At 35.4% G+C, this 22,250-nt stretch overlaps 2 protein-coding genes across 4 annotated transcripts in view; both read right to left on the bottom strand.

The window, feature by feature from the left end:
* Crybg3 (crystallin beta-gamma domain containing 3) overlaps positions 1–1,861 on the bottom strand; it is an 86,616-nt gene extending 84,755 nt beyond the window's left edge. The window contains exon 1 of the mRNA XM_063224804.1: positions 1,546–1,861. Within this exon, the coding sequence (XP_063080874.1) occupies positions 1,546–1,694 (149 nt within the window). The 5' untranslated portion in view covers positions 1,695–1,861. The remainder of the gene's footprint in view (positions 1–1,545) is intronic.
* A 9,911-nt stretch (positions 1,862–11,772) lies between these two features.
* Positions 11,773–22,250, bottom strand: part of Arl6 (ADP ribosylation factor like GTPase 6) — a 32,141-nt gene continuing 21,663 nt past the window's right edge. The window contains exons 9-11 of one of the 3 annotated variants that reach the window (XR_010039389.1): positions 21,964–22,029; positions 16,971–17,231; positions 11,773–13,382 (exon numbers count right to left, since the gene is read on the bottom strand). Coding sequence is in view for 2 of the 3 variants with exons in the window: in XM_063224802.1 (XP_063080872.1) it covers positions 17,206–17,231; positions 21,964–22,029 (92 nt within the window). In the remaining variant the exon portion in view is untranslated. Of the gene's footprint in view, positions 13,383–16,734; positions 17,232–21,963; positions 22,030–22,250 lie in introns of those variants that run through there. The other 2 variants (XM_063224802.1, XM_003463306.5) reach the window with 2 other exon arrangements.

The raw sequence follows: 22,250 nt of genomic DNA, 5'->3' as shown, positions 1-22,250 counted from the left end.
TAAAAATGATGCAGACAAACTGAAGCTTTATATACACACAATTAAGATTTGCACTGTCGAAAAGCCACAATCCATTCCTATCTGGTGGTAATGAGAATAGAGAAGTGGTAGGTAGAGGAGGAACTGATTACTAACGTGTTCAATTCCAGGCAGAAAAAGAGAATGGAAAAAGTCTTAAAATGGCAAATAGGCCAGGAATGTAGGTGTATGTCAGGACAATGCTGATGTGAACTTGAAACTGGTCTGCTTACTCCTTTTCAATACTGACTCTCAAGTTCCCAACTTTCACCAAGTCTCCTTGGGAGTTCTTTTAAAGACTGTTTTCATATTCGCTATGACTGTTAGTGTTGTTACAGTGATGGCAGGCACCACTGTTCACCTATCTGACAACCTGGCTCAGACCTGTCAGACTTCATAACTATTTTTAACTACTGTGTAACTTTGAATTTTAAACCCTTAACAGTCTGGGCGATAATAGCTGAAACTTCCCATAAAAATAACTAGTCGATTATTCCAAGTTGAAACTTTCTTGGAAATGAGTATTTTATTAACAGATGGTCCTAATGAAAGTTTCACAAGTAGGGAAACTGGGGAACACAAAAGACTGTAAATGCACCACAACACTTGATGAAGTCATATACTTTCGTAATGCATTTCTTTTAAGCCCACCGTGGAGTCTTTGGAGTCCCAAATAAACATAGCCCTCTAGAGAACGTCCTTCCAAGGTCGTAGGTAACAAGCTCTTCTAGAGCAGTCTGGGCTGTGAGCCTCTTGTCAAAGTTTATAAAACTTCGACTTGTGTTTCATTTATGTACTCCTCCTCCAGGATGGGTGAAAAGCCTCAATAACGGGGCATTTTAAGGAGCCACAACTTAAAAACAGCTATTCTTACAGCAGATAGAAGAAAGAGAAAGCACTGCGGAGAGACGGCACGTTTTGATTATGGAAACCCAGACAGCTCCAGTCCTGGTTTGTGAAATCTGCTTGGGAATTTGGGGCAGACGTTTCCGAAGTGAGACGGGACAGAAAGGCAGGGCGGCATCATTTAAATGTCGAGTCAAGTGGTAAACAAGACTAGCGAGGGTTTCACACTTTGACGAAGTCTTGGAAATCGTCACTGCAAACCTTTTAAAAATCGTTTTGAGAAAATTAAGTAAGAAGGCAAAAGACCAGCGCAGGGGTCGCCCGGAAGCCGTATCCGTCGGGCCGGCCGCGGGGTGGGTGGCGCCCTGCTCCAGGGCTGCCAGCGGACGGACGCGGGCACAAGTGTTTCCCATTCCGGCCGCGGGATGCGGCCGGGCCGTGAGAGAGCCGCGCTCGGCGGGGCAGGACCAGGACGGCGCGGCCCGGCCGCGCCGGGTGCTGCGGGGGACGCTGCGGGGCGAGGGCTTCACTCACGGGCAAGCCCGGCAGCGCGCAGGGACGAGGCGCCGGGAGGCGGACGACGAGGAGGAGGGAACTTGAGCAATGGAGCAAGAACAGAAAGTGGCGCGGGATTTGCCGGCGGCGGGCGGGCCGGGCCCCCGCACCCCCCGGGGCTCCCACCTGGCAGTGGCGCGGCGCGGGGCGCACGGCTGAGCCGTCCCCGTCCTCTCCTCCTCTTCCTCTTCCTTGTCCCGGGAAGGGCTTCGGGGAGCGAAGAACCGGGAGAAGCTGTGCCAGGGCGCGCCGCCCCTCCTCCGGCCACCGGACATCTCCGCCGCGCGTCCGCCGGCCCGGGGCCGTCCGCGGGGAAGCGACGAGGCGGTGCCGGCCCGGCCGGCTCCTCAGGACGGACTCGGCTCAGTCCATCCCGGGCAGGAGAGGCGGATGAGACACGCTGCCCACAGCGCCGCTCGCGGCCGCGGCCGCTCCGCCCCGCCCTCGCCGACGCCCCGCCCCGTCCCTCCCCGCCCCGAAGGAGCCCCGCCAGTAGCCCGCGAGCTGCCCGAGCCGCCGCAGCTGCCCCGCTCCCGGCTCGTGCGGTCCGGTGGGGGCGCCCGCCTCGCAGCCGCGCCGCTCCAGGCTTCCCGCGCGAAGGAGTTGAGGCTGTTCCGTGCGGCTGGGCTTCACTACTGCTGCTGCTTTCCTTCCTCTTGTTTTAATACGTGTTTGCCGTACGTAAGGATCACTTTCATCTTAGGGAGTGGTGGGCAGTTTTCAGACTCCTGAAAGAGGGGTGTAATTAAGGTTTCCAGAACGCCTGGTGAGATGCAGTACCAGCGTAAGCCCTGGGCTCCCCTGCGCTAGCAAGCAGCCACTTCAAAGCCAGCCTTTTGCGGGCGTGCAGGAGCTGCGGGCGTCCACATCAGATGCTGTCAGAGAAAGGGGGGCCTTAGCTGTCAGCAACTTGTTTTTAGCTCTGCCTACCTACATGCGAACTTTTCCTAATCCGGATGTGCTGTGAAGATCTAACTCCCCACCTTATTGACCACTCTGCCCTTTTTCAAAAGCAACGATGGAAAACTTGTATGATTCAAACTTGTGAAAGTTGAAACAAATATTTGGAGTCGTTGCTCAGACATAACTGGACTTTGGAAACCACAAGGTTCTAAAAATTAGCTTTAAAATAAACATTGAAGTACAATAATATGGTGTAATATATATATTATATATATTTTATATATACTTGCAGCTAGTACAGAAAACGTTAAGATCTGTTCACCTCACATGGATTAACACAACTGTAATTGTGTTTCTGGGAGGGAAATATTTCTGACGAGTATGTTGCACACCAGGTCATTTCAGCACCAGCCTTCTGGAGCTTTCCTGAACCCTACCCTGCAGCTACCTCGCAGAAGCCTTGTATCTCCTACTAACTAGCAGCGCATAGGGCATTCTGCGCAGTTTGTTGTTAGCGAGATTTAACCCCCTAAAGTCAAGAAAATCAGTTTCCTTCAACTGGGATCAGAAAATAAGTCTCAGAAGACAAGCAAAGGGTAGGATAATACACTAGAATAAGACAAGCTCCCAATTCCAACTTTATTAGAGTAAATCCGTTTTAAAGAAGATTAAAAGAAATGTTAAAAGTACAGAGAGCTAAAGCAAACTCTTCCAATTAGAAGGCTTAAAGAATATTTCATGTCCCCAAAGGAATGTTAAATGACTGCCAGATGTGTCGCTCATTTATTCTGTGACCAAAACAAGCTGTGTACCTTAATGCCTATCTAGAGATACAGTGTTGAGGAAGTTTTCAGGGAATCAAAGTGGGTGGGAAACAGTAAGATTTATTAATGAATTATGGTTTTAATAGTACTTCTCTAAAAAGTTGGGCTTCAGGAAAATGCTGGCACTGTCCACATAATGTCTCCAGGAACCACTCACCTCACCAAGTATGAAGGACCAGAGCAAAAATATGTAAAATCCTAAATGCTGAAATTTTCTACAGTGCCATAGAAATAATGCTAGTGATAATCCAGATAGAACCTTTTCTATTAATGCACAGCTTGCAAAGGGGTAAAATAATGTAAGTTTTATAAAAGACCCCTAAAATGAATAGTGGGGGCAATACAAACCCATAACATAGACAGGTATACATCACTATACCCTGGCAGAATTACTTTTGACTGATGTAATTTCTGTTATATCAGTCATGTGTTCAATAATCCAGTGTATATGATTTCTATAACAACTATTTTTCTGTTTCATGTAAAATAAAATTTATTATAATTGTTTGCCATGAACTGTATGTGTAGCATTGCATGTTTGAACACCTGTTTATAAGGTCATCAAGTAATATGCTATCAAAATTAGTTTTTAAATATACAGTTGTCAGGCAGTTAATAGAAAAATATTTATATAGGCCTTGTTAACACTGTAGGATTGGTCAATCTTTTAACATTGGTATTTTGCATTTTTCATTCTATGCATTTTTTCATTCATGGCATTAGATGTCATTGTTATGTCTAATTTTAAAAGTCTTTTTTCTTTAGATAAATCCCCTATCAAAACTTAGATCCTATAAAACCTAGATCTGTTTTTTATCAGTACATATTGTGTAGATGCATGTTATGAGGGTTACAAAGATGCAGTGATGCATAAGACTGAATGCTTTCCCTCAAGAAACAAATTTGACAGGGGAAACAGATGAGCACATAGACAAAGCAGAAGAAATATTTCTTTTCTTTTTTTTTTTTGTCTTTTTCATTTTTATCGGTTCCAAGGATCGACCCTGAGGAAATAATGTCAATATGTTCTCCTTTTCTTCAACTCCTGTAACCACATAACTTCCACAAAAATACAATAATGATATGTGATGTATGAGAAAATTTAAACCTCATCAAACTGTAATCAAATCACCATTCCTGAAGTGTGAGTACTCTATGCCTCAAAAGTATGATAATAGACAAGAAGGGCTGATACTTGAAGCATTTAAAGTAGAATGCAAAAGTAGTTTCAAAATGACAGGCTTTTTTCTTCTGAAAACTCCACCAGAGGGATAAACCACTGAATATATCTTAGAGCACAGTATTTACTGTGTGGCAGGTGGCCCAGGAATATTAAGACAGCTGTCAACATCAAGGAACGCACCAGCCCATGACAAAGCAAGCAGATGGACTGGGGCACTTCGCTGGCTGCCTCTTGGAATAATAGCTATGCGTGGCCAAATGAGGCAATGTCATGCTGCCCAGGGCAGCAGAAAGCTATTACTGGATATAAGCACTCAATTAGGAGATGGGGTGAGGGAATATCCTCCCCTTTTCTTTGTTTGTATACTCAAGCTTTCATTAAAAACCACACAACAAATAAGAGAGGGAGATGATGTTAGCATTTCTCATGGTTTACATTTTGATTATCTTTGTTTGTAACATGGAGAAAAGCCTCCTAGTCTTGCTGCTTCAATGAGAGCAGATGGTGAAATTTTAAAATGATTGGTTTTCAGACTTCTTTGGAATACATTGGGTTTTATTGCATTGTTTTCTGATTTTTATTTGCAGAACACGTAGAGATTGACACCTTTCAAACACATTTTTAATTAATTTTAAATTAAGTAATTTGTATTTTACCTAAATTACATTTATTCTTCTATGCTTTTGATATACCTACAAAGAGAAATTAATTATTTAAAAACTGTAATACCATTAAAGTTAAATATATATTTTCACATGGGGCAAATTTGTCAATATTGAAAATTATACTCTTAAAAATGCACAAATACCAACATATTTCAGCAAATAGATTATAAACAATTTTGTAAAATAGTTGTTTATATCAATTCATGATGTCTGTTGTGTGGCTCAAAAGATATCAACATTATAATCATGTTATGTTACTTATACAGCTTACGTGACATAAATAATAGCTCAAAATAATAATTCACCATTAGATGACAAACTCAGCCCCATATTCTATTTCTCCAAAATATTTAATCTGATTACATAACCTATGAACTATATTAAGCAATTCTGATTTAATTTTAATGTACCCATCCTGCAAAGAATAATTATTTATAAATTTCTGGACTTTAATAGTGTGGCCTATACATTTTAATAGTTTCATGAGATAAACTTTAAGATGAGTAAAACAAAAACTGGTTTGAATTGGATTTTTTTTTAAATTTTGAAGGTTTTTAACTTACATGTCGCAGACGTCTGACTGCTTTTAGTATGGATACCTTCTTTCCAGTTTGACTTTTTGCAAATGATTTAAAAACAAGACATAGAAACAGCTGATATTGTAGGCAAATATTTTGCTTAGGTGAGAAAGCCAGCTGAAATGCTACATTCCCAAATATAATGAACTACAGTTTTCACATGGGACTACCTAATCTAAAATTTAGAATAACGTTATTTCTGTTAACATGAGTTTCATCATATAGAACAAAAATAAGTTCACTTTGATTATAAATGAATGTTGAAGTAATGAATATAGTTCTGAACATAAACTTTACAAACTTATCTATGGAACTCTTCCATACACTATTCTGAAATCATATCATAAACAAACTTTAAGAATATTTAAACTATTGTTAAATGTAGTAACCTAAATCAATTTGAGACCAAGTATCACTGCAGAGAATGTACTTTTTGAGAAATGTGGCAAATATTTTTCTTAATAAATTACATTAATTTTTAAAGATTTATAAAATTTCATCAAATTATGGCTTAACTTTGTAAATAAGAAAAAGAACCAGACATCAAATATTTTTATCTGTCTGTCCTATTCTAAAAAGTGAATTTTGTCACTTCTTCCAGTCAATTTTTCATTGGTAAAGGAAAAAAAAATAACTACCTATGGAAACAAACAAAAGAAAGATATGAAAAGAAACAAACAAACAAAACAAACAAACAAAAGAAAGATATGAAAGATAAAACAGAAGGCCAAACTTTAGGTTTTATGTTTGGGTTTGCCCTTGCTACACCCTCTGGAAACGACTTTACACTGTTATGTTTCATAAATAAGGATATAGATACTGAAATGTGTTTCACTTGTTTTTCTTTTTTCATGTTATCAACATGAAAAGATATAACAAATTTTATTTAATGTACCTGAACACATTTTCACAATTATTTTTCACTTATAAAATTAATGGAAAGGGCATTCAGGGCTAGGAAAATACAATAATAAACATATGACTCTGTTATAATGGGGTGCTATTAAGTACTGTACAAGCATTCTCTTTAGTAAAAGAGAATAAGCAAAATAAATTAATTTTTTTATAAATGACAACACAAATATTGACAGAAAAATCAAAATAAAAAATTTTCATAATTGATTTCCTAATAATAACCATTCTTAAGTGTTCATTCATTTTTATGTTCTATATTCTATTTTATTTTATTTCTTTCAACTCCCAAAACTGGCACCTATAGGCATTCACTATTCACAAAAGTGATTTAATTAATTTCTCATATAGGCAAATATATTTACAAACTGCTTATAATTTCCATATCTATAAGATAAAAGAAAAAGCTATTTGTATAAACCTGACAATTGGGATTCATTTTGTATAATTCAAAAATTTAGGGGGATGATTCCACTGCCATCTGGTTCAACAAGAATCCCCCTTCAAATGATCAGTCACATACTCATTAAAGAAATAGCTGACAATGTCACAGTATAAGAGCTGTCTCTCTGAAGGCATCAACCCATACAGCCTCAGGGGAATGGAAATGCACTCATTCTGCCATTTTCATCCCAGTTCTTCCCACCACTTTTGGATATTCTGTAACTACATTTGGGTTTTGTAGTTTAAATCTCCTACAATTTTAAAATAAAATGTATCTTTAATTAAAATTCAACAAATAGCTACTGGAAAATCCTTTAGTGGCATAACAAGGTAGTCAGAAAATGAAAATGCCGATAGTCATAGTTTATAACACCACCAACAACATCATAATAATAGTTACTGAAAAGTTTATTGGTCTCGGGGCTGGGGATTTAGCTCAGCGGCATAAGCACCTGGCCTTGCAAGCAGGCGATTGTGAGTTTGATCCCCAGTACCGATAAAAATGAAAAAAAGAAAAGTTTATGGGTCTCTCTGCATTTCAGAAAAAAACAAAAATATCTGAAATATTTATCTATGGATCATTCACTTAGTATTCATTTCTCCACTGTTTGCTGTTTCAAGCTTGATTAGAAAGTTGGTAGGAGGGCTATATATTAAAAACAAAATAGTAAGAATAAATCCCCAACGTCCTGTTTACAAAATTATTGTATAGCCAGCTGCCCATTCAATATACTTCCAGGCCAGGTTTGATAATTGGAAAACATTGTTGTGATCTTCCCTCAAGAAATTCAGTTTCGGGGCTGGAGATATAGCTCAGCAAACAGGCAGTCGTGAGTTCGATCCCTGGTACCGATAAAAACGAAAAAGACAAAAAAAAAAAAAGAAATTCAGTTTCAGAGGGAAACATAGAACTAAACAACAGTTACAAAACTGTAAGACAGTGTGATACCTGTGAACAGTAGGAGATACATATGCGTGAAAAAGGGAGAGAAAGTTATTAATTTATATCCTCGGCAGGCTGTGATTGATTTGTGGTAGATTTCACAAACCAAAACTCCAAAAAGCATAAATGAGAAAGTCCTGCAACCAAAACTTTGTTAAAAGCACCTCGAAACAGATTTATAGTAAGAATATCATCCCAGTGAAAAGGTAGTATTGGGACCATTGGGAGTGTGTACAATACTGGCCAACAATAGACACATAATTAATATCTGCTTTGTCTAATTTAGTGAGGAAATATGGTAATAAACAGATGCTATTCAATTGTGAATCATCAGGTATTGTGTCATACAAGGACATACAAGGGGTTGGCATGTTAATATGAAACTATAAGTGAACTCTGCTACATTCGCTTGACCTTCTTTAAAATAATTGCATAATTAAAAAAGTAAATGACAATCATAAATAGCAGGTGGAGAAACAGCTGCACTGATCCTACTATGACCTACATAATTCAAGTTTACAGATGCCAGTTACTACATAAGACAGGTTAGTCTAGTAAGTCAGGCTGAAGTCTTTCTACTAACCAAATGCCTAATTTAGAACTAAAATCAAATAAACACAAGAATCAGTTTGACAGCTGTTTGGCATTCTTACGTGAATTTCCTCTGTCACAGCCATTTCCTTAATTCACTATAAAAGTTGTCAGGTTGATAATGGTACTACTGTGACATCCAGAAAGGCACCTAGCCCATATTTATAATTAGTGATTAAAATGGTTTTTTTCCTTAAAAATTGGCAGCAACATTATAAAGTCTACAAATTTTAAGAATTCCTAAGTAAATTCTCATTAATGTTAACAAAACCTGCCTTTTTATCTTCAGCCCCCATTCAAGTTTTGCTAATTGTCTCATTTATGTTATTTTTTGCAAAGTGATCCAGGCCACAATCATGTATCAAATTTAGCTGCCATGACTCCTCAGTTTCTTTATTCTAGAAAAAATCCTGCATCTTCCCTTGCTTTTCATGACTGTGACATTTTTGAACTTTATAGACCACATTTTTTGGAGAGGCAAGGCATCCTTCTATTTGAAAATGTCTAGTGGGTTTTCCCCCTATAGTTCCATTCAAGCCATCCATTTTTTTAGCAATAATAACAATAGAGTAAAACTATTTTCTTCATATTATGCTAGTTGATACATGATTTTAATTTGTCCTATTACAGATGATGTTAATTCAGATCATTTGATTAAGGTAGCATCTGCAAGTTTTTTCCATTGTAAAGTTACTTTTCCCCCTTCTCTTTTTTTTGTGGAGAGTTAGCTTCATTGAAGATGTGTAAATATTCCATTACTTGACAACATGTCGTTATTTTTAGCATCCACTGGATTTCTAGGCTGATATTGATGACCGCAAAATTATTATTTTCTCATCTATCATTCTTTCTGTATTTATGTGTAGGTTTTCTCTTCATTTATTTATATGGATATTTAAGTCCTACTTTATTCAATGAGTTATCATTCATTAGTATTTTTATTCTTATGTTCCAAATATCTGAAGTATAGTCAATTTAAGCCCCTTTAAAGTATCATGTTGGACATTTTGTCATATCTGCACCATTCTTTAAGCACATTGTTATCTTCTAGAAAAAGAAACATGCCAGGCTCATTTAGTACTCCAGTTCTAGAATTAGTCATTTTCCCAAAGATGCCTGGATCTTTTCATTGGAGAACGGAACCAAGAATCTGATTTCTGAGTACCATAGTGCTCATTGCTATTGGAGTCACACATATGGATATATACACACAAATCATATCTCTATCTCTATATCTATCCATCATCCTCTACTTATCATCTATTATTGTATTTTGAAAACCATGAGCTCACACCAGTATTTTCGGTTTAACTCAATGGAGTTTGATTTCCATGTAACTCCCTTCTCCAATGGGAAGGAAATCAAACTAGGATCTCCAGGTGGTTGTGCATATTGGTCACTTGACCATATTATTTTGTGAAGTATCAGCTCAAATACTTTGTTAATATTTTATTGTTTTGGCTTTTTACTGATGTAACATTTTACACTTTTTTGGTCAGATATGTATATTGTGAGCATTTTCTCGTGTTAGGCAGGTTGCTTCAGAAAGTTGGATTGTTTTACTTATGGAAATAATTTCTAGTAGTTGGCTGAGGATGTTCTATAAACATCATTTGGTTGATTTTATTTCATTTAGATCATCTGTGTGTATGGATATGTTCTAGTTAATTTATCAATTACTACATAAAATTTAAATTTCTTGTGACAATTGTAGAATTGTCTATTTCCCTCTTTATCTGTCAATTTTTGGTTTATATTTTGTAACTTTGTAATTGCATACATACACACCCATTATTCTTTGATAAATAATGTAATGTCCTTTTTCTCGGCTAATCCTTTATTTTGTTGTATTGTACCTAATATTAATTTTTGAAGTATATCTAATATTAATATAACCAAACTATTTTACATTTAGTTTCCATAATATTCCAAGTATATATTTATATTATTTATATTTATTTACCTGAATTTTAAATATGAATCCCTTATTGAGAGCAGATAGCTGAGGCTATTTCTTCATATATTTGAAAACTGATTTTAGGTGTATACACATTTTATATTGTTTTGTTTTTAGTGACTTAACCTTTTAGTATTCTATAGTGCCAATCTTTAATCTCAATACCTCTACTCAGTTCGATATTAATACAGTCACTCCAGCTTTCTTTTTGTAGTAAATCTTCTCTACCTTTGTACTTGCATATGTATCCTTTTACTTGGTACAAATTACTTGTAGGTAGCATAAAGCTGGATAGTTTTTCCATTCACTCTTCCTTTGAATTGATATGTTTAGATCATTTATTACATGCTTGAGTTCATTATATGCTTGGTCTACTATTGAATGACATTTTCTCTTTGCTTCTTTATTACTCTGCTTTTTTGTGGGGGGGGGGGGTGCTGGGGATCAAACTCATGACCTTGCACTTGCCAGGCAGGCATTTTGCCACTGAGCTAAATCCCCAGCCCCTACTCTGCTTTTTCTTTTGGATCATTTGAACAGATTGGTATTCCAATTGTTCTCAAATGCATTTCTTGGTGTAGTTTTCTTGTTCTTTCTATTTATTTTTGTTTTGTTTTGAGGTCCTTGTTTACATAGTTCATTGCTCACGATGGTCTTACACTATGTAGTAAAACTTAGTCTTGAAAGTGAGGCAATTCTTCTACCTCTGTCTTCAAATGCTGGAATTACAGGCATACAAACATACTGAACTCTTCAGACATTTAGAAAAAGCACTATTTCAAGAGTTATGTAGAAAGTACCATCCTGGACAGTTTACTCTTCTACTCCATTTTGTAGGTGTCTTAGCTATTATGTTTACATACATGGAAACACAATATTTTCAAGTGTCAAACACGTTAAGAACAAAATATGTTCATTTAAGTTGCCTTGTTATTATCTCACTATTTGAAGAATTTTATTTACAGTGTTTTATAGCAATAAATGCTATTGAGTTTTCTTTCTTTTTTTTTTTTTTTTTTTTTTGTCTTTTTTCTTTTTATTGGTACCGGGGATCGAACTCAGGACTGCCTGTTTGTAAGGCAGGCACTTATGCCGCTGAGCTAAATCCCCAGCCCCATTATTGAGTTTTCTTCTTCACAGGTACCATTTTATCTTCATTCCTGAAGGACATCTTTGGTAGACACACGATTTTGGTCTAACAGTTCTTTTAAAAATGTTGTGCCATTTCATTTTGATGAGAAACCATCATTTGAATTAACTTGGGTAATGAGTTCTTTCCTCTCACTGCTTTCATGCTGAGCTTCTGAAATCTGTTAGGTATCCCCTTCACCAATTTTAGACCTTCACCCAATGTTTTCTAATTTAAATTTTTTTATTTTGAAGAGAATAAAACCAAATGAAACAAAACAGAATAGAGTCAATCAAAACAAAAAGATGAACATAGTACCTGACATAAAAACAAAATACAAGGAGATCAACAATGGCTACCATAATGCCTCTTATTATCTTTAGAAGAATTGCCCATATCATCAGGCATAATAAAATCAAACAAAATAGTACAGAATAAAACCAATAAAAACAAAACAATGGAAACAGTATAGGACTTCAAAAGAATAGTAAAACCACAATGGGTATCATAATGCATCTTACTGTCTTTAAAGTAGTTGCCTATACTATTAGACATGATATAATCAAACAAAACAAAATAGAATAAAATCATTCAAACAAAACAATGAAAGCAATACAGAGCTTCAAATCAAGCTAATAAGAAATAAAAAATGGCTACCATAATATATTTTGTTATCTTTGAAATAGCTGTCCATGCCATCAAATATAATACGATTAGACAAACTGAAACAGAATAAAACCAAACTAAACAGAACAACAAAAACAATATGGGTTTCAAATAACGATAATTAACAATGGCCATTGCCTTTCCTATTTAGACAGTCCCTCCCCTTTTACTTTCACAGAATGTATTGTACAAAATGGATCCCACTAGCTTCTTTAATTTTTATACTAAGAGGCAACATACTGTTGACCTATGCCTGAGTGCTTCATCCAATTTGAAAACTTTAGCTGAAATGATTTCAAATACTTTTTATACACTCTAGTTTTTTCTTTTTAAGAGTTTTGATTTGATAAATGTGGACTGTTTAATATTCACAAGTCCCTAAGATTCTTAAGTCAGTTTTTCTAGATATTTAGATTGATTTCTAATTTGTCATCAAGTTTCTAAAGTCTTTCATTTCCATTTTGCAGTAAAATCTTCCAATGAGACTTTATTCCAGGTATATTTTAGTCCTCAAATTTTCATTTTCTTTGCTATGTTTTATGTTAACATTTCTCCATTTGTTCTGTTCTTTACTTTGATCATTCTTGTAAGAGCTGTTTTAATGTCCTTGTCATTAAAGGTCAATTCTGAGGCTTTTTGCCTTTTCTTTTCCAATTTTTTTTTTTTTTTCTGTATAGAGTATGTAGCAACAATGGATTATTTTTTGGACATTTGGAATATTATTTTCCATTCAGACTATTTAAATTCTATGAGATGCTGATCATTTTTAAAACAAGATTCAAGCTTGTTGGTTTCAGGTCAATAGTTTCAACATAATTTGTCGCTTTTTAATTTTTCAGGACTTTGCACTTGCCAAGCAGGTGCAATGCCATGGAGCTCTATTCCTGCCCTTAATTGTAATGATACTTCTGTTTTCAAAACTGTTGCTCTTTATACCAAGTGGCCAACCTGGGGATGGCATTACCAAATATATCTTGTACACTGTCCACTTTTTAAAGTGAGTTTGGGATTCATATGCATGATGAGGTCAATCCTAGAAGCCCATGAATTACTTTATGGGGTTGCTTTGACAATCTCTTTCTCCAATGTCCTGGAAATTTTCAGTCCTGTGAGGTTTTCCTTTTTGATCCTCCAGCAAGAAGATTGAAGTCTTATGTATTCTTCTGAGCTGTATAATTCCAGAAAACAAAAACATAACTGTATTTATAATTAAGAAATATTTCAAGCTATAGTTACTTGTGATAACATAATTTAAAATACAAATATATGCAAATTATAAATATTTCTGTAGTCTATCATATACTTATCAAGACAATCAACACTAATTATCATTTGTTCAACACGTTAGTAAAATTCATGGGGAAATCTGAAAGTCCAAGTCAGATGCTTGTGGACAATTGTATGTTTGACTATATTTTAAAAATTAACATGTTTGATGCTTCAAAATCTGCCAGTCTCGTGCTACCCATTCAAAGAAAAGAAAGGAAAAAAGCTTTAAAAGGCAAACACTACTTTTTTAATCTTTGGGGACTGGAGACATAAAGGATTTCAAAACAGATTATGTTTTAGACATTTGCATCTGATTTTTCATTTCAAATATAATTATTTATGAAGTACTTTCAACATCTATTATTTCATTTTAGAATAAGCTTTAGCTTTTTGAGAAGTCATGTAGAAATTAAGAACACAGATTCTGAAACCAGATACTATGTACTTAAAACCCAAATTCCCCCATATATTGCAGTATGTCGTATAGGCACATTACTAACCTATCTTGCCTTATTTGAGCTCAGCAAACTTTTGTGTAAAAGGCTGGCTAGCAAACATTTTACACTCTAGATGTCATGTACTGTCTCTGATGCTTTTTTTTTAAAAAATGAAATCCTATAAACACGTAAGATAATTACTTCTAGGGCCATACAAAAAGTTAAGTTTGCTGACATCGATCTATATAACAGATAACAGCATTTACCTCTCAGGGCTCACAGGATGATTTAATGAATTAATATATATATAAAGCATTTATAAAGTATAGGCATGTAATACAAGCTATACAAATATTTTTCATTATTACTGTATTTCCATCCAAATTTCATTGTGAAACACTATTCCTGGATCACTTCTTAAATTACTTGATGACTTGATATTTGAAGATTTAATTTTTCCTCCCTGTTTGTTCTAAACTGTGAGAGAAAAAAATTTTAACATTGCATATTGATGAGGCTACTTAATGTGGTATTAAAATTCAGTGACTGGAAGAGTCAATAATGGTTTGTTGCAAACCTGAGCAGGAATGTCAATACTAAGATTCACTACAAACATGTAATAATAAAAAAATAACAAAATTAACTGAAACATCCGTTAGACACAATAATCACTTCTCAATTGCTGCACTATTCTCATTAGCCAAAGAAGTAAACAAACATATTCATTCAGATGAATTTCTATCAGTCATTTACTTTTTAAATTAAGAGATAAAAGATAATCATTGATTCAGATGATAAGAACAATCGAAGCTAAAATAAGAGCATTATTTTAATGTACTGTAGTTATAAGCAAGACGAATTAGCCTTGAGTACTGCAATGGTCTGCAATGGCTGGCAAGCTAGTTAATACTGGATTACTGTGAATAATACCAGTTATAATAATACCAAATACCAAAGTTCACAGGTGAAATACTAACCCCGACACAGTAGTAAAAGGTAGGGCCCTTGGGAGGCAGTAATTAGGTTATGAGTGGAGCCATGTGAGGGTGTACTAGGACGAATCCCCTTAAAACAGGGACCCATAGAGCACGCTCCCCTTTTTTCCACCCTGTAAGTATAAAATGAGAGGATGGCCCCTGGCTGCCTGGAAGACAGGTCTCACCAGAATCCAATGATACTGGTGTCCTGAATTTCAGACTTAAAGAACTGTAAAAGGTAAATTTCTGTTCTTGGTAAGTCACTCAGTCTATGGCACTTTGTTACAGTGGCCTGAATTAAGTCAACTGTTCTCAAGGGTAACTACATATATTTATGTAATCACAATACTGGTGGACCAAAATTCTCAAGAAAGAAAAATATCTTAAAGTAATGAGGAGACAAATCATAATTTTTGTAGGTAGCCCATAAGTGAAGAAAAAAATAGATAATACTCAGCCAATTAGTGATTTATACAGCATAAACTAAATAGACTCATATACAAATATTAAAATGCAAAACATGTAAGAGTTGAAAATTTTAGGGAACTATATCCTAATGTACAGGCTAATGAATTAAGCTTTATAGTAAAGTGATGTCTAAACATGACAAAATACTCACTTCATTTTTAATAATAATTTTAATTACACACTATGCTAAATATAAATGAAATAATTTGTTTTTACCCACTTATATGGCATCCTAAAATTACACTGCTGACCAAGTTGTTTCTATAGAATGTTTATGTGAAAATTACGCAGTTATTTATAAACTAGATCTTGGTGGTCAGGGAAATGGAAAAGGCAATATACTCTATCTTCTAAATATCTGCACAGGTGTAATACTAATTAACTCAGTATCAAAACAACTTTAAGTTATTTTTAACAGTGATTCATGCCCAAAGATAGAGCCTTAAGACAAACCAAAGAAAGGGTAACTCCTGGTCTCTGACCTTTCCATTATCAGGCTCACTGTTTCAATCATGTCACTTATCTCTCTGTAGATATTTCCGTATGTCTAAAATCTGTAACATTTCTGCTCTTGAATCATTCATTCTAAAGAGATTGTTTGCCTCTAAATCCTAGCATCACCCTGCCTTAGAGCCAGCAGAGTGGAGAGAAACCTGTACAAACTGTGAGCCAACATAAACCCCTTCCTCCTTAAATTGTGGGTGTAAGATATTTTGTCCTAGCAACAAGGAAAATAACTAAGACCAGGTAGAACCTTCGGGAGGTGCTTTCTAGTGGAAAGTCATCAGATCCCTTTGGTTGTACCATTCAAGGAGACACTGTAATCCCAGTCCCTTTTCTTATCTTTGCTTATCAGCTACTCTTATATTAGGCCAGTAGCTTCCCACACAACATGCTTCTACCTTATTACAGCCCAAAAGCAATGGGGCCAAGCCCAGACTGAAACCTCTAAAACTGGAAGCCAAAATAAAACTTTTTAAATAGGTGGTTACCTCCAACACTTATTTTTTTTTTTAAGGTAACAAAAGCTGACAGGCAAGGAAAAAACAAGAAGTTAGTTATAATACTTATTAAAGTCAAACAATTCACTTTTATTATCTCAATCTGAAGATGCAGTATTTTAATTAGCTAATGAAATAAAATTATGTACCATATACAAAAAGGTTCTCAAATCCTCTCTCATTATATTTAAGCTGTATGAAGTTCAGGAATGTCTTATCTTGCATCACTAGTGCCTAAGACCTACCTAATTAGTAGGAATAGGAATGCTTAATGTACAATAAAAATTCAGTTTAACTTAGTCTTAGTCCTTGTATAAATGCTGGACAGTAAAACACCAAATACCATTAACATAAATGAAGCACACTAATTGGTATACTATATTTTTTATTGATAGTGACACAGTAAAATTTTAATATATATTAATTACCCATGGTTGCTTATAAAGTTTTTTCACATGTACAATTCATGTCAAAAAGTAGTAGCATAAAGTTTTAAAATAATTAAAAAATAAAATTACAGTAAACATGGTATAAATGATAGGAAATTGAAGTGGCTTATAACACTTTTTAAACATTCTAATTACAACCAAATATAAATTTTTACCAAGAAGTTGTTAAATCTAGGGCGTCCTTTTGAGGGAAGATTTAGTTTTCCTATTATTAATAGCCAGAGTAGCATGCCTGATGCCTTGTGTTCTTAAAAAGCTCATTTAGAATCCATAAATGCAGGCAGAATGTCACATTCTTGGATGCATGCACATCTTTTAACAAATTTATTCAGTTTGCCTTTGGTATATTCATTCAATTCAAAATTGCTGAGATTTCCAGATGCTAACTTTTCATGTCTTCGCACCTTGGATCTGATCTGATAATGAAATCAAACAAGCAACATTAGTCTCTACAGAAAAAGTTTTATTTTCCAAAGTAACCCAAAACAATCCTCCAGAATACCAAAACAAACAAACAAACAAACTAAAAAGCTGGCATAGATTCAGGAAAAAGGAATTCTCCACTGTTGGTGGGAATAGAATGTGTATCAGAATAGAGGTTCTTCACAAAGGTAAAAACCGAGCTATCATCTTATCTTGCTTTACCATTCCTCAATTCAGTATGTTCCCGAATGAACTAAAGTCAATATACTATAGAGATAACTGCATATCCATGTTTACTGCAGCACAATTCATGATAGCAAGCATAGGGCCCACTGACAGATGAATAAAGAAAATGCAACCTATAAAATTCATAAAGAAGCATGAATTCATTTGCAAATAAATACTGCACCTGGAGAGCACTGTGTTAAGTGAAATAAGCCAGACTCTGCAAGTTAAGCAGCATATGTTATCTCTTACCTGAGAAATCTAAGAAAAAAAATTTAAAAAGATGACATGGAAGTAAAAGATATTAGAGAAGAGATAGGTGATTAGGGATGGGAGAAGATCAAAGTATATTATATGGAGGGGGAGGGAATGAAGAGGTGGAGATGAACAAAGCATGCTATATGGATGTATGAATATGCCAAAATAAAACCCACTATTCTGTATAGTACACAATAAAAAACATAATGCAACACAGATCTGTATAACTCTATGCATACATCTATTTTTCTTTCTTTCTTTCTTTTTTTTTTTTGGTACTGGGGATCGAACACACGACCTCACACTTACCAGGCAGGTGCTTACACCACTGAGCTAAATTCCTGGTCCCTATATGTTTTTCTTAAAGCATAATTTATACTATTATTTTAATTTTTATTAAAAGTTGTAAAGAATCAACTAGTTCTGTAATATTTGTATGAAAAATAACACTAATTTGCTTCATCTCTTCTATTCCAGAAGCAACTACTTCCAAATCCCTTTTAAGTGATCACTTATGTCTTTAAATATACTTTTATAATATTTCTGTAATATAAAATAGTAATGTAATATAAAGCTTCAGTTTTCATATTCTCATGTGATCATCTGCAATCTTCACTATACTTCTAATATTCTCATTTCTCTAACACAACAATACAATAACACCAATATGATTACATGTTAATCACAGGTGAGATAATTGGTATACTCAGGTTTCCTCTACTATGTTTTCCCTAGAGGTAATATTTGTCCCACCCACCCCTACTCAAACCATGTTTATTTTTTAATGTAGTTAACACTTTCACACTTTAAAATTTTATTATGCACATTACATAAGCCATCATTTCCATCATCTTAAAGAAATCCCTACAGTCTTACAAAACTCTGATCTATACCTGCTGTTCACTAAGCCTACCATAGTTACATTTCCTTTTATCATTTTTTTTTTTTTGTCTTTTTCCTTTTTATCGGTACCAGGGAACAAACCCACGACTGCCTGCTTCCAAGGCAGATACTTATGCCGCTGAGCTAAATCCCCAGCCCCTCCTTTTATCATTCTAGGATCTCTACTAGGAATTCTTTTCTCATTCTTTTGTGGTGCTTTTCGTATTTCATGGTTCCTTATTTCTTTTAGGTTTATACTCTTGTTTCTGAAGCATAATCTTCTTGGTGGGTATCTTAGAAAAAGGTACAGAATAAATTCTGAAGACTTTACACAGCCGAAGATGTCACAATATATTGATAATGCCTAAGAAAAATTCCATTTTTTCCCATTTTCCAGGTATTGTCTTATGATCTTACAGCTTCCAAGTTATTTCTGTTGAGAAGTCTGACATTCTATTTCCTTATCCTTGTATGTCTATAGAAATGAGCCCGTTTTTAGCCAGAATCTGCCCTTGTCACAATGTGACTTTTAGTCCCCTCACCCTTATGCCTGTCCCCCTCAAGTAAAGTCTCTGGATTTATCATAGCTGAGATTTATTTGCTAGAAGGGAAGAAGTGAAGAGCTGGACCCAATGGCAGTGTTGAGAGCTTCCCAGTTCCTACTTGCCTGGGCTTCTCCAGGGAAGATGGGCAGAGGGAAGGGAGGTGCCAGCACTCAGTGAGGGATACCGCCTGGATATTAATGACTTACTGCAACCAGGTGAAAAGTCTGCAGTGCCTGTCAGGCGTTTGAAGGGCCAGCAGCTGCAGCCCCATTGTGGACAAGCACAGAGCCTTCTGGAGGATGGCAGACTTGGGCTGCCCTGTGTCCCATGTGGGCCTGCCTGGCCCCATGAAGGCATGGTGGGCAGCCTGAGGGAGCAGAGGCCAGGGCAATTCAAGGATGCAAAGGGCAGTGGGTAGACAGACCTGCTGCTCTCATATGGCTGGCTGTTTTCTGAGATGAGCTGGTTATTGTGGAGTCTGCTATTGTCTTCAGTGTTGGATTTTACTAATGAAGTACTCTAGTGGGAATATTTTCATCCACTGCATTGGGCTCTCCAGGGGTCTTTCAACTGAAAATTCACAGTTCAGTTGTGATAATCACTATTCAGCCATTTGTTACTCATTTTTTTCTGTTCTCTCTGAATTTCTTGTTTGGATATTGGGCCTATGGCCCCCTATTTACTTTCTTTACATTTTTCTATACTTTGTTTCCTTGCCCTACCTCTGATAAACTGTCTCTGTCTTATTTTTTATTGATATTCTTACATTCTAAGGACTCATTTTCAGTTTGCACCTTTTCAAGTCATACTGGTTTTATTCATGAAAACATTATTTTCTTATCTCTTAGAGGAATTTCTAATTAAGTTCTGGAGATCTTTCTCCTACAATTCTACCTCCTATAACCATGTTTTGTTTGTTTATATTACAATATTTCATGCTTTTTTCATTCTCAAATGTCTGGCAATCTTTTGTCATGCTCATATGTATGAATGAACCCTAAAAAAGGAAGACTGGAATTTGGAAATGCACGTGAGGTTTGTCAGATATGGTCATCATTTTAACGTGTCTAAGTACGCCAATTTTTTAGTAACCCCAATACTAATATTGTTATGACTTTTTTTTCCCTATAACTCTATGCTCTGCCTCCCTCAAGTGTTTTCTGGGAAAAGGAGGGGAAGATAGAAGAGAACTGTAATATTCCACATGAAAATTTTCACTCACTCTTCATCTTTAGTTTAGCAGTAACATACAAAGTCATGCCTGATTTTTTCCAGTCAAAAGATACTCTCTTTGCCTTTTTGCCATGAATAAAATTTTGGACATTTTGGGAAAGGATGTAAAAATTGTCTTTTTGGCTATACTTTCATCCTTGTGTGTTCACTTTCTAGCAGTTTGAGTCTTTGAGAGGATCTGCACAGTAATTAGGCCACATTCTAGCTTTCCCCACTGTTGAATAGAATCCATCTTTCTGAGGTCTGATTAAATCATTCAATATCCATCATATAGCCAGATTTCAAAATTTGGCTGCCATTTTCATTCCTTTTGCTCACTGAAGGTTAATGTCTATTTTCAAAAGTCTTTTTACTATTAGTGTGATTAGAAAGGTTGAAACTAAGTATGTATAATTTCACCCATCTACCACTGGAATATTGGTATGCATAGTTTCTAAAAATCTAATAATGAAATCTGAAAGTGTACTGAGAGGACAGCTTAGTGGGACAGCACATGCCTACAGGGACATGTGAGGCCTTGGGGTTGGTACCTAGTACAACAAAAAAAGCAAAATGAAACAACAAATAGAACTGAAAATCTGGAAGCTTATTAACTTTTCCCACACATATAAAAATGGCAAGACTAATGATTCACTAGTTATTTGTGAAGATTTCTTTTAAAAAGGTCATCTGAAAGTTTCAGAGTTATAAAACTTAATGCTCTGTAACAGTTTCTATATATTTTCTTGTGGTCTAAAAAGGTAAAACTTCATAGACTACCCAAGGGTTCTTGTCTGTGTATTTATACACATCCAATTGAGAATCTTTCCAAAAGAAAATAGATTCATAGCCTTAAATGTGTCATTCAATATCTCATAAATAAGTTTCCAATCTTAAAATATAAGATAAAATTGTTCCAACATGAACCAGGACATTTTAAACTTCTAGAGGCAAAATGAAGAGATGTAAGTTCAGAACATTTTTACAGTAAGGTTTACACAAATCCCATTTGCTAGTGAGAAGTCATACAGACTATATTTACTGTTACTTATTTTATAAGATAAGTGTTTATCTTTTTTAAAGTACAGAGATAACTAGGACCATTGAAACATAAACTTTACTATTATATAAGAAACATGAATAATTTACACCTTTTTATTTTAAAAATCTATGTACTTAGTTTCTGTCTCTGTTAGAATGATTAGGAAAGAGTAAATTTAACTTTTATGGATTGCTTTCCTATGTTAATTACTTTAGCAGGCAGGATAATTTAAGCTGTACATTAATTTACAACATTTAATTTTACAAATGAAAAAGTTTATCTTTGCAAGGTAGGCAGATAGGTTAATTAATACACAGTTAATATGTAGTAATAAATGTACTGGACTTAAAAAACTCAAGTCTTTCCATAATTATTTTATGCCACTTATAGAAAGTAAGTATACTACTACTTACCTTGCAGAAGACTATTGTAAAGGGAACATATAGTAATGTGACAATAAAGGACACAAACATGTACTTCCAGCAATGTGTCTTTCTTACAAGGATCAGTAGGCAAGACAGATAATGGTTCAAAAAAGCCAAAGAAACAAAAATTTGCTACCAAGACTTGGTTGTTGGTACTCCTGTGTTGGATCATTACTGACACCCAGTGGCCTGACTGCAACGGCTAAAATAAAACAAGAAAAGGACCAAGGGGAAGAGCTAAGAGCTACAGTTTAAAATCAAGATAGCCATCAATTTATTTTCTGTAATTACTATGCTCTGAATTAAATGATGCTGAGACAGTAAAGTTGCCATCTCATGTTACATCTTCACCTTTGAAGATGTAAAGGTAAGGTAAAGGTAGGCACCTGTAAAGACACCAGGGCTAATAACATGCTTCTGGTA

Source organism: Cavia porcellus, unplaced genomic scaffold (genome assembly GCF_034190915.1).
Source record: "Cavia porcellus strain 051 isolate PalLab524CR breed Dunkin Hartley unplaced genomic scaffold, mCavPor4.1 scaffold_15, whole genome shotgun sequence".
NCBI classification, from domain to species: domain Eukaryota; kingdom Metazoa; phylum Chordata; class Mammalia; order Rodentia; family Caviidae; genus Cavia; species Cavia porcellus.
The sequence above is the reverse complement of the archived record's forward strand: the minus strand, read 5'-3'. Positions and strand labels throughout refer to the sequence as shown.